This window comes from Manacus vitellinus, unplaced genomic scaffold (genome assembly GCF_001715985.3).
Source record: "Manacus vitellinus isolate BGI_N305 unplaced genomic scaffold, ASM171598v3 scaffold_96_pilon, whole genome shotgun sequence".
NCBI lineage: Eukaryota > Metazoa > Chordata > Aves > Passeriformes > Pipridae > Manacus > Manacus vitellinus.
Window position 1 is genome coordinate 510433 of NW_021940901.1, and position 12857 is coordinate 523289.

General features: G+C 37.9%; 1 protein-coding gene across 2 annotated transcripts in view; it reads right to left on the minus strand.

The window, feature by feature from the left end:
• Positions 1 to 5878, minus strand: part of FBXL7 (F-box and leucine rich repeat protein 7) — a 310120-nt gene extending 304242 nt beyond the window's left edge. The window contains exon 1 of one of the 2 annotated variants that reach the window (XM_029965290.1): positions 5374 to 5878. In XM_029965290.1, coding sequence (XP_029821150.1) covers positions 5374 to 5452 — 79 coding nt within the window. In that variant the 5' untranslated portion in view covers positions 5453 to 5878. The remainder of the gene's footprint in view (positions 1 to 5373) is intronic. The other variant, XM_029965291.1, reaches the window with a different exon arrangement.
• Between the last annotated feature and the right edge of the window lie 6979 nt (positions 5879 to 12857).

The following is a 12857-nucleotide window of genomic DNA, read 5'->3' on the forward strand; positions in this document are numbered from 1 at the left end:
ACTAATCTCCTGCATACCTAACTTCAGGAACTGTAATAGGATTGCATTTGACTCCTTATTTTTCCTAATTTCTCACAAATTAGAATAAAACCGTAGCAAATTGTATTGCATATTGCTGTTTCATTCCAGATAGCAAAAAAAGCTCTGAAAAACATGCAGGTTCAGTCTGTTCATTTGAATGTTTTGATCCTTTCTGATTTTGTTTTGCATAGAGGGAACACTCCATGAAAATATCCAACACTTATCTTGCCTTGGGATTCCCCTCAGCTCAGCTGTTGCAGCTAGCATGAGAGTGAAATAAGAACAATTGCACTATAAAACTCATGTTTTGCATTCCTAAATGAAGTTAAAGTCTCAGCTAAGGCTTTGGCTGGTCTTCCTAGGCAAACAGGTGGCCTGTACATGTTCAAATCTTGCAAAAGTTAATTTACAGGGATTTCATTAGCCCCTGCCATTCATTTTTAGTCTGGAAATAAGAAGAGAGAATTGGAATACATGCTAAAATAGATAAACTCAGAGACTCCTGTTTTCAATCACAAATACTGATATTTCTCTTTTTCATCATTCAACTGCTGATTGCTACACCAGCCTCCCAACTTTACTCCAAACTGACAGAAAATACATCACTGTCATAAACAAAAAGTAGGGCCATCACATTAAAAACATAGGGACCTGGCATGCACTAATTCCACAAAAATAAAATGGTTTTATGCAAGTATTTTGCAATCCCCTGGAAAAAAAGCAAAGGTAATCAACACCATTATCCTCCTAGTGATGCTGAAAAGCACCCTAACAGTCAAGGTAGTCTGAAATGTAGCTTTAATACAAAGAATCTATTTTATTTGTGAACTGAGTATTCAGATGTCTCTAAACAGAAAAGTACAGCACAAGAAATTGTGATTTACTGCCATCCTCTTCTATCAGTGGAGCTCATTATGATTCTGACTAATAAGCCTCCCTGTCAGCAGGGGTAAACCACTGCTTTGTCAGCTCAATTGCCACTCACCTGACCAGAGCATGGTCCCGCAATCAATCATCTCTGTCAGGTCAGAGGCACCATGTTAACAGATGGAGGGGGATGAGTTGTATCAATTTGCCCCATGAATGCTCAATTAGAGAAATTTCAAAATAGAACTGAATTACTGGTCACCTGTGCTTGTGCTGAGAGGACACACACTTAAGTACTTGCAAGCAACATGCAGAGCACAGATGTGTAAGGAAGGCATTGATGCATAGCTTAGGTAAAGGTTACACAGATTTAACAGCTGCAATTATAAAGCAGCTTTTCAAGCAGTTAAGTGCTCCTCACCCTGTGCTGAGACTGCAGAACACTGCTTCATGGTTCCTACACTTCTATTGAAATCAATTTATCAAAGGTGTGATTTTCTTTTCAAAACAGCTTGCTACTAGCTTACAGCCTAAACAGTAGTATCAGCCTATATGGTTAAAGCAACCTCTGAAGTGAAGTAGCATTTTTTTAGTGTAAAGAGGTTGATAAGAAAGCAAAATAAAACAGTTATGCTATCAAGCAGGTAGTATTAAGTGGATTATTCTGTAGTCACATTTAAGGGATGATGGCTGGGTTCAAGTACCAAGTGAAGAAAAATCAGGTTACCACACTTGAAATCACAGTCCCATACTTCATCATCTGTGAGTCAGCTACCATAGAAACTCATGTCTTGTTCAGTGCAATAAAGTTTGACACAGCAAAAACCTGTTTCTCTATGCCCAAAGATAAAAAAAAATGAAATATCGAAAATGAATCAGAGAGAGAGTTTTGTTCTGCAAGAAGCTACCTACCATTTTGAGCCAAACTTCTGCAGTTTATAATTTTGAACTAGACATCTATTGCAATTAAAATGTCTTTCCTTTAGGCTATACTGTTGATAAACATAATTTGTGAATGTGCTAAGGATTGTTTGTGCGGATTCCAATTTCTTCACAAGCTAAAACAACTGAAGGGATCATCACTTATTCACTTAGAATAAATGCTACACTGGGAAGTCATCCTTCAGTTTTTCAAGGAAAAGAAATTCTTTAAAAAACACACAATTTACAGGTTACCTCCTTTCATAATGTACAGAGTTGTACCTTCTTAAAGAAGAAAGATGTTGTTATATATATTTACACCAAAATCATACAACAGAAAATGATGTTTCCCATTCCAAATGTCAATTATTCTCTTAACAGCACAGTAAAAAAAATGATCTATAACAGATGTTCTTTACTCCCTGACAAGCTCATGTAAGGCCATGCATTGGCATATGTTATATACTAAGTCTACCGTGCCTACTGATCATGTGCACCAAGAACAGGGTTTTCAGAGTTTTCATTCTTGCATGTAACAGATAGTTCAAATCTGGAGGGCAGTGCTTCAACAAAAAGCAGCCAGCAATGTGTACATCTGGGATTTACTATATTTCATTATTCCCATTCAACTTTAGTGAACAACAGTTTAAAAGGTTTCACTCACATGGAAAAACACTAATATGAAAGAGCTAGAGAGCTACAAAATGGATTGCTTCCTAACATGGAAAGAGTTTTTACAAACAGACAACCCCAGAGTGAGTTATTTAACTCTGCAATAGTAAGCAACGGTTGACCAATATTTCCAAACTATCAATATGGAGTCAAAATGAAGGCTTTAACTAACACATTTACAAGGTTCTAGTCCTTCATACAAATGCAAACAACATGCATTGAACTTGTATAAAAGAAAACATACTTGTGTGTTCTGTGGCTTCTGGCTAGAATACTTCTATATGTACCCACAGCATTTCCCTACAAATAACTTTTTAAACATGCAAAGCTGTTCAAGAAGCTTAAAAAATAGCAAAGAGTCACTCAACTTTCAATGTTGAATAAGGAAGAAAAACCAAAGGCCATTTGAAGAGAGTTCCTCTGCCATTTTCCAGTACAATTATGCTATTTGCAATGAAGTGGAAAACTGTGTAGTACATAATGAGACAGGAGACTTAGAAAATGTGACTATGCTTTCAAAATCCCAATCAGAATTATTTTAGGCAGTATTTTTAATGCAAGAAATAGAGATTAAAAGTAGGCCAGTGTAAAGATTACCAATTTTTTTGACTTCTCATCCTTTGTATGTTTTTCAGAATAAAGCAGTTCCTCTAGTTTCAAGAGTTTTATTGTGACACTTCAAACAAAAACTATTATTGCTTTTCAGGAGAACAGATGCGAGAATGTTAAGTACTTGACTTTCCTTTACAGAAACTATTCATCAAGCTGAAACTTCACTCTCCTAAACTGTTTGCTCCAAACAACACACAAAAGTTACTTTATCTCTCTGGTAAGGCCACCTGACCTGCAGGGCCAGACACCTAGAGCCAACAGGAACAATGGGTGTGGCACAGATTAAAACACAAAACGGCAAAAGAGGGTAGCATGAGAAACAGGACATCGCTGCAAGCATGGCTTAGTTCTGGAGAAGAAGCACCCAGTCAGATCATTCCAAGCCAGTGAAACATAAAGACATAAGCTACCATTAAACTGTACACTGTCAATGGCATTGTACATTCATCACATTGCACAGGATTCACAGAATCAGGGAGGCTGCCCTGCCCATCAAGTGTTTACACTGCAGGTTTTTTCCATTACTTTTCCATTCAGCTGAGGGAGTTCTAGAAACTCCTAGACTCGAGTCAGGAGGACTGAAATCACCATGAGTACTACCCATATAGTGTGAGTCTTTTCATGTCAGCAGAACAGTATTTTCCAGGGAAGGAGTTTCAGACAGTTAGTCATTGCCGATAGTACAGGGTAACAGGCTAATTACCGCACTATTTCTGGACAGCAATTTTCCATCTCCTTGCAGAACCCTGCAATGAGACAGCTGGCATTATTTTTAAGGTACCCAAGGTGTGAGGAGATAGCAGTTATGTGCTGTCCCTACAAGCACAACAAATATCACAGGGGCCTTAAAAATGGTGATTAAGCAGGAACAGAGTAAAGTTCCATAAAGTTTCCTGTTCAGAGGATAAATGACAATCTTTTAACATTTTGAAGAGAGTTTCTTGATTGGCAATCCGTGTTCTCAGAATGAATCCCTGCTTTTGACAATCATGGTTTGAGAATTTCACAATATAAGGAAAAAAAATGACAAGTTGGAAAAAAAATGATCATGATATGCTAAACGACTCATTGTCAATCAGGTACCAATCCAACTGTAGAGTCAACTTGATAAAAGTAACAAACCAGCAAAACTTCACAGATGAAAAAATGAATCACTGTATTTTAACACTTGGCAGCATGGAAAAGAGGCCATTTGACTTTCATCTGGTTAAAGAATCCAGACATTTGTGTAGTTTCTCCTTTATTTTAAAGGACATAAACTATCATACAAGATATACAGTGAAATACCTCACTGAATAGGATGCCCGGCTCCTGACAAGTTGGTAAGATTCGTTTCTCTTCCCTGAGAGCTGTTCAGTGCTTCTTGCCACCATCTTTTTCCAACTCCACCAGTTCTCTGCTGAGTGCTTACTCACAAGTATCTATCAGGGTCATAACTGTACAGCATCCTAAATGTAGCGTGTAAATTGAAGTATGTGTGCATCAGTCAAATATCAACGTTATTTTAAACTCATTGTCCAGCTGTTACCACACAAGTATAAGGAGGTCAGCCAGCAAAAAGATAAGAAAACGTCACACGGGCTTTCTTATAAAGCTGCAATTTTAAGAACAAAAAAAAATCCACAAAACTGCTTGGCTCACATCTACAGAAATGTGAACCCATTTACAGAAGGCTTTGACCTGACACATGGAGAGCGTTTATCCACCAATGAGGCCAGGTTTTTCCACTTCAGCTGCTTGCAACTCAACTAACAGCTTCTTACCAAGGGAAATAGGAGTTTCTCCTATCCCCTCTGTGACACGTTGCAGCAGCAGCTCAGGGTCACATTTAGTGTCTTAGCTTTATAGGATAAAACACTCTCCCCTTTAGTTATGCCAGGATATCTTCAGATATAGTAGTCCAGGTTCTTCCTTTCCTTCCTTCCACCAGCCTACTGTAAGATGGCAATTCTACTTTTTCATCTGCACACACACCTCCCTAATGAATTTTAAAAGGTTCTTAAGAAATAAGAAATATCCAAACTAAACAAGAAGTTTGATCTTTGCTCAGCTAGGGCTCTGCAAATTGTAGAAATTTGCTTTCATAAGTCATCTTCAACTCATAATGAAACACCCTTGTGTTTCTACTTGTGATGTTTAAGGAGAATGTTAGCAGCATGATGAAAGGAGACTTTAATGAAAAGGCATCACAAAGATCTCTGAAATTTAGCGATTACTTGACTATGGGGAGAAGAGGCTTTGTTAAGAATTCAGTATATTAAAATAAGAAGCATGTCTTACCTGTGCTGTTTTCATATACTGGTGGTTCCATTATGGAGGAAGGGACAACCAGGATAACAAAGGAACAACGAGAATCCATTACCTTTAAACATTCTGGAGCACATTACAGGATAGCCCCAGTCTGTCAGGGCCCTGAGTGCACTAATGCATCCTAAATAGCCTCAGGTGAGGCTGCTCCCACACCGTTGAGCCCAGAAGTCTATTCAAGCTCAGCCCTGGGCCTCCACTCCTTGCCTGGGTTATGACAGATGAGTGCTGTTCTCCACAGCCATGGCTAGCCATGAAAGACCCTTGACTTAGGCCCTGACCTGCAGGCTGGCTTCCTGGCCTAGCCTTATTGCTACAGACCTACTGGCTGATCACTGGACCTAACCTTAATCCAGACCTAGGGACTGACTTCCTGGTTTGACCTTCAGTCTGCCTATGGCTTGATATTGTCTCGTGATCTGAACTCTTGGTAGGACTTTGTAACCATCTACAGATCTGTCCTGCTTTTGGCTGCTTCTGGGAACTGAGGGATGGGTCAGGACTAGAGAGGCCCTGTCCTGCTAGTCCAGGGATCACACCTGACTTTCATCTCCCCACACCTTAGGGAGCAACCCTGATCTGTGCATAGTCTGTGTGCACAACACAGGATGATCAATAGATGCAAAGCCTACTTTTAGAAAGGCAAGCAAAAGATGATTTCCTGCCAGAATACTCTCTTTTGGAAGAGCAAAAAAAACCCCAAAGACTGAGAGTCCTTTGCCTGCACATTTCTGTTGTTTCAATTCAAGTTCAGCATTCCCCTAGTTCATCACGTCTAATCTTTGTGTGTATTATATAGGTTTAGCTTAATTTTTTGAATACAGCAACCATCTGAAATACTAAATAAACTGAAGCTCATGACACCAAAAATCACACTCATTCATGTTCAGTTCAACGCTCAAACCCTGGTTTAGTCCAAGACCATATTATCTATAGTGCAATAAAGGTAACTTGCTGTAACTTACATAGCATAATTTTGGCTGACCCATTCCTAGGATTAGACCTTCCTGCCCTACACCAGAATTAAAACAAATTATTTTACCAACCACTCCACTGAAAAAGAAAGTCAGTGGATGAGAATTACCCAGAATTTAACCTTATTTGGAGAAGCCAAAAAAAAGTAATAAGTGTGCATCTGATTTTAGATGAAGCTGTAGTACTAGCTGCTTTTCACTTCTGTTGTTGAAAAAGTGCACAAAAAAACTGGGGATAGTCTGGGGGATTTCCCCCACAAGTGAAGAGAAGAGAATCATGAGAATGGAAATAAATAGAACTCATATGCAGTTAATAGCTTTATCACTCTAAAGGAGAATTAGTGAACAACTTCTTTCAAAACACTGAAGGGAGAGTTACTTCTACACCATTTCACAAAGATCATTTGTTATAACCAGAAATAAGATTTTCATAATATGTCAGATCATAAGTCACTGTCTTACTAGTACAACTGCCAAAAGACCTTAACTTGTACAAAATGACCATTAAGGGACATAAATCTGAAAACTATATTATTTTCCTAAAATAAGGAAAACTTATTTGTACAGTTAGAACTACAATGGATTCCGGATAAAGAAAACAATTTTTGGAAGTACATTTCAGGTTACATTTAAGAAGGAGGAGAACTTGCAGTGCAATCATGTAAAAGTAACTCAAAATAATTTTTTTAATCAGTTTATCCTTTCCTAAGGGGAGATTGTAATGTCTAACTGCTTAGGGATTTTGTAGTGGGCCTTGTTAGACAGTTTAAGAAAGTATTACCAATACTTGCATGAGAGTTGGACAAATGCAATTTATTGTTCACTACAACTTTAAAACAAAGGCCCTCTTTTTATGGGAAACAAACAACAACAACAACAACAACAACAAAATCTAACAAAAACTATTTCTACCCAGATGAAACATGCAAACTAGATATTTTCACAACATACTTTGAACTATAGTACAAGATAAAAACCATTAATTTACAAAAAAAAAAAAAAGCTATATGCAGCAAATCTACATACCAAACTATTAATTTTAAGGTAAAAATACAAAATTTCTAAAAACTTTTTCTGTAGATTGTTTTGTAAATAGACTGCTTTTTAGATCAGTGACCTCTATTTCTTTTTACCGTCAGGTTATGAAGCTTATTGCAGAAATAAAAAATATTATTTTGTACAGTCTTTTCCTGCACTAATTTAAACTTGATTACACAATATGATGAAGTCACACTCGTGTTTTCCAAAAGAAGGCAGGAAAGACCTGACTACAGCAGAAAGACTCTTGGGATGTAAGGGACACAGGGGCAACATAATTACCTATCACTTAAATACTGCAAGAAAAACAGAGGTAGTGAAGAGAAGAAACAGGGGTAGAGAAGAGAATGTTGGGTGAAAGAAACAAGGCTTCTGTTTGCCAATGAAGGAGAGAGTGATCTTTTGTTTCTTGTGTAATCTGTCAAGTAAGAAATGTTTGATTTGGGCAAGAATCAGCAGTAGAAGAACTAGTGCTACTGATCAGTGTCAAATCACCTTGTAGACCTAGAGTAAGCTTAGAATGAGACTTTTCGTAAACCTAAAAACAAAGGACCATATGTCTCTAAACATCAAAACACTGATGTTCATCACACTCCCAAAGGAACTTAGAGTAATTAAACTGCAAGAAGCACAACTTTAGGACACACTTCTTAATCCATCTTATCTCTACTATAAACCTGGAGCTCTTGTTCAAATTCTATTTTGATCTCTGTAAGTTTTCTCCTTCTGTCTGCTATCACTTAATTCTGTTTTATCATACTACTTCTGGTACAGTATGAGAAATATCCTTTGATGTTCTTGACTTTACTCCACCATTTTCTAGATTCTAAACAGAGAAAAGTTTCATCTTGTGCTGTAAGGCAAATAGCCATGCTATGTAGCTAGTCCTATAGACAGCACCTCTCTTTTTAACACTGTTTTCTCAGCTGAAAAAAGAATTAAGCTACATCTTCAATATTGAGTTCTTCCTTGACCTGCATACCTTTTCAGTTTATATTGACTCAAAATCAATTCTATAATTTCTAAAAAGCAGGAAGAGTCTTTCTTCCTGATTTAATAGAAAAAGAAAACTATTTTTTAAAATCATAGTTGGTGCTTTCCAGCAAGATTTGAGGTCTGCTGCAATGGGAGTACAGTCACAGGAGGAAAAGGAATGCACAATCACTGTGAAATCCAGACAGAATACCTTTGTTCTAGTCCTAATCCATGCATTCAGAGCAGACTACTTATCTGTAAACCTCATACCTCCCCAAAGATATTATCTGCACTATGTACAGTGAACCTTTCATAGACATATCTAGTGATTCTACTTGTTCCCTGGAAATAAGAATGATGAGCAGTCAGAAGATGCAGTTTCAGGGAAAATCACGCTGAGGTTGAGTGATCTTGCTTCAGGAAACTGAATACCAGTGCTGGAAAAGGAATTGATGTGCCCATCTCTGATGCAGCCCCCATGGGAAGTGGGACATTCTCGTAAGATAGAAATTTCAAAAGCGTTAATTCCAGACACTCACAGGACACCCTTCAGTCTGGCTTAAAAATTCTCAACATACAGATCTACAAATGAATTTGTAGAGAAAGAGCCATGCTTTGAATATATCACATAGTATATATGGGCTCTTTAACATTCAGATTTTAAAGGCATCTCAGATCAGATATTCCAAGTATCAAAGAGCTTAGTTCAACTTACCAAAGACCTTTGACTTTAATTTCTCTGTGTTTGGATTATCACCTTTAAAGTTACAGCAATGCCCTTCAAACAGCTCATACAAGTATCTATAAGAATTAATTTTCATGGAACACTGTTCAAAGTACATGTAAGAAATATTCACAAAGATCCTGCCAGTAGATGTTGCACACCAGGCTGTAAATGGGGTCTAGCATTATGAAGGGAATGGGAATAAGAGAACTTCTGGCAGCTATGCAACATCTTCATATGAGCTCTGAATTTCCCAAACACACCTCAACATCTTGCTGTATGCCCAAGACTCTCCTATCTGCTCGTGGCTACTGGGAGACAGAGTTGTCTCCCCTTGCCCCACCATACCAGCTCCTCACTCAGGCCTCACAGGAGCATGAGAAGAGCTTGCAAAGTCTGTTAAGACACTTAGATACCTTACAGTGTTATTTCCCATAATTTATCTGGCTACTGGAGCTTCTTTTCTCAATTAGGGATTTTTTTTTTTCTTTTCTTTTCTTTTCTTCTTCTTTTTTATTTTTTTTTTTGTGACTTACTGGCATTTTTCTGGGTGAAAAGTGTTTTACTGTGGACATTATGTGTCAATGTACATGAACAAAATACATGATTTGGTCAATAATACAAGATAAATAAATGCAGTTTTCATTACTGTGTCAGACACAACACTATTTAGCCACTTTGGGATTATAGCAGTCTTGGAAGGGCTGATTTTACCTCAGAATGAAAAATAGAATGTGGTGATCTAAATAAAGATTGCATCGATGAACACAATCAAGGAACCAAACTAAAACTGTTGACAAGAATGGAAAAGACTGCCCTACACCTCTATTCCTACCCCAATGACTTCACTTACTGTAATGTTTCAAACAGTTTGACTGCCATACACTTTTACACACACAAAAAAAAATTATCGCAGGAGTCAAAGGAAGCAAGAGTTACAAATAATGGATTATGCTAGATGTTTTCACTTGGTCCTTGCAGAGGCTCAGGACTAAGAGGCTTCTTTTATAGATAAATTCCTCCTTTAATCCATGGGGCTCAACTTGTTTTTATATAAATACTGCATTTTCAAAAAGATTTAAACTCATGGTAGGCTGCCTTAACTTGCCCTGCCAGTGCTTTCGCCAGATGGGAAATCCAGAAGAAGCAGGACCTTGTCATTTCTCCTTTCCAGAACTGGTGTACCATTAAGACTAACCAGACAGTCACTCCTCAGTATCAGGCCTATGGCCAGGGTCTGCCACAGAAAGAGTTCAGTCACTGCAAACAGGCTCTGGGTGAATATCTTCTCATAGAATGAAAGTCTGGCCTGTAAAAGATAATGGGGGGGAATTTATGTAGTGAAGCTTCAGATTCAATCATTTCAGTCTCCCCTTCAAGTAAGGAATCATTTTCCGTTTGACAGATGTCTCCAGCTTTGAGGACTCTCATCAAGTTAAAAGCTAAACATAAACCCCATTCAGGTGGAATTACAAGCAAAAACTTTTCCCAGACAGTGAACGACTTTCTCTAGTGAATATTTTGCTGCCCTTTCAGATAGAGTTAATATAAATTCTTCAGTGCAGTTGCAAATGCAACACACCAAAATTCTCAGAGTAAAAAAAAAATAAATCATTGCATGTTTCTAAAGCACAAAGAGCCCATTGTATTATGTTTTCACAGACTTTATGTGTATTAGTGTTAAAATTTTCCCTTCATACAGGAGATTCCACTCCCACAGTCTTACCACTGCTGTTTGAACGGAAGCCCCAGTCTTACTCAGCGTGAGCTGTTTGGTTGTGTTCAGAGGAATAAATCTAACAGGATAGTATTGCTCCTTGTAGATTTACTTTATATTTTCAATAAAATAACACATCTTATTTCTGATTCATTAGACAGTAAAATACAATGAAAACGGAGCTTCAGATTGAAGTACCTTTTGCTGTATTTTTAAAATTATTATTCTATTATGAAATATATCTTATCTGTCTTCCTTCCCTACCAAATACGTTTTTGTATTTATCGAACAACAAACATAGGCAAAATCAAATAATTTTTTTTTCATTATAAAGGAATATCAGATTGACAGGTTTTAAGCCTGAGGCCTTTGTTTTTAAGCCACTACAAGGGTTCTGTTCATTAAGGTATATTAGTCACATGCCTCAAATCAGCAGTGGGGGGGTGTGTCTGTAACTCTCTTCCTGCTCCATACGCAAATAGGGTTTCAGTGCAGCCTAATATAAAGCAGGGAGATTATGCTGTTGAGGGCTTAAGTCACTTTATACCATATAACTTAGGTTCTGGTAGGAACTAGACAGATAACAATACAGAAGAAAGAAACTATAGAACTGTAGAATTATAGACCAGTTTTGGAAGCAAATTATAAATGGTAGTACTGTCTACTGTTCAGCCTTTCTGCAGTGCCAGGTGAAATATTAGGTTTATATGTAAGCCATCTATCCACCTGCAAGGAAACTAAGAACAGCAGCCTAAAAACCAGCCTAGAATCAATCCTACTTCTAATGTTACTCGTAAAGATGGCTATTTCATGAAATTCTGCACCCACAGGTACTCTGCTGTCTAGAAATCTTCACAGGGCCTAAGAGCAATGTCTCTGGTCAATGTTTGCAGAGCACTCAAGCACACTGTTCCCTATGTCTTGGGTAACATGAGCCTTTCAATTTGATCGAGTTAGTTCTCTTACAGATGGGGACATTTATAATTTGTTATTGTTATTGTTAAAACAAGTGAGGTTTTGAAGGCAGGAAAAACTCTTACGAGTGAGGTTTCTGAAACATGACCAAGCCAAAGCCACCAAAAATAAGTCTGGCCTGTCTGCAAAACAAAACTCTTAATCTGTCCATTCCTTGTGTTGCAGCTATGCTTCTGGCAATACAAACTCACCTTGCCACTTAATCACAAGAGGAAAAACAACCTAGACACCCTCAGGTCAGTAGTTGAACTAAGTCGTTCACCCAACAGACTGGAAAACGTAAGGAGAATAAGATTTTATTCTTATTCTCCTCCTATTCAACGCATACACATGGAATGTAGGGTTTAGATAAAGACTCTAAACAGCACAGATTGCACAAACATGCAGTGACTTCAGTGACAGGACTCCAGGTTTATGTCAGCAGAAGGGGAGAATGACATGTGACCAGCTGACACTCTCCAGACATCCTCTGGGAGCCAGAATGTGAGACATTGCTGAGATGGCAATGCAAAACATAGTGAAAGTTCAGACTATTGTAGTTTCCTTCAAAGTTAACAGCAACCTTTCTTGTAAAACTTCTCTTTCCTCAGTAACTACTAGCTAGAATTTCACCAACTAATCAATCTGTGTAACATAAAAATAATGATGTCAGGAGACTCAGAGTGGCACCTGAAAGGCACTCTAAAAACAAAGTACTGTCCCCCTTTTCTCTTACCTCAAACCCACATAAAACAACAATTATAGGGAAACCATGATAAAGAGAAAAGGAAGAGATCTTTGAGTTTTTCTCTGAAGGATCCCACACAGGATATTTACTCAGCCAGTTTATGACTATGGAGACAGAATTCCAGATGTGTGGCTCTCAGCTAGGAAAGCGTTCCTCTCCCCTGCACACCCACACATATCCACTTTATGCTACTCTTAAGCAAGCTTCAGAATGAAAAATAAGAATTGTGGGTGAAATATTTGACATGAACATACTCTCTTGGCTTATGTAGGCCTCTTGATAGATTGTCTTGAGAGTAAATGTGTACCATGCAATTTTCCTTGAATA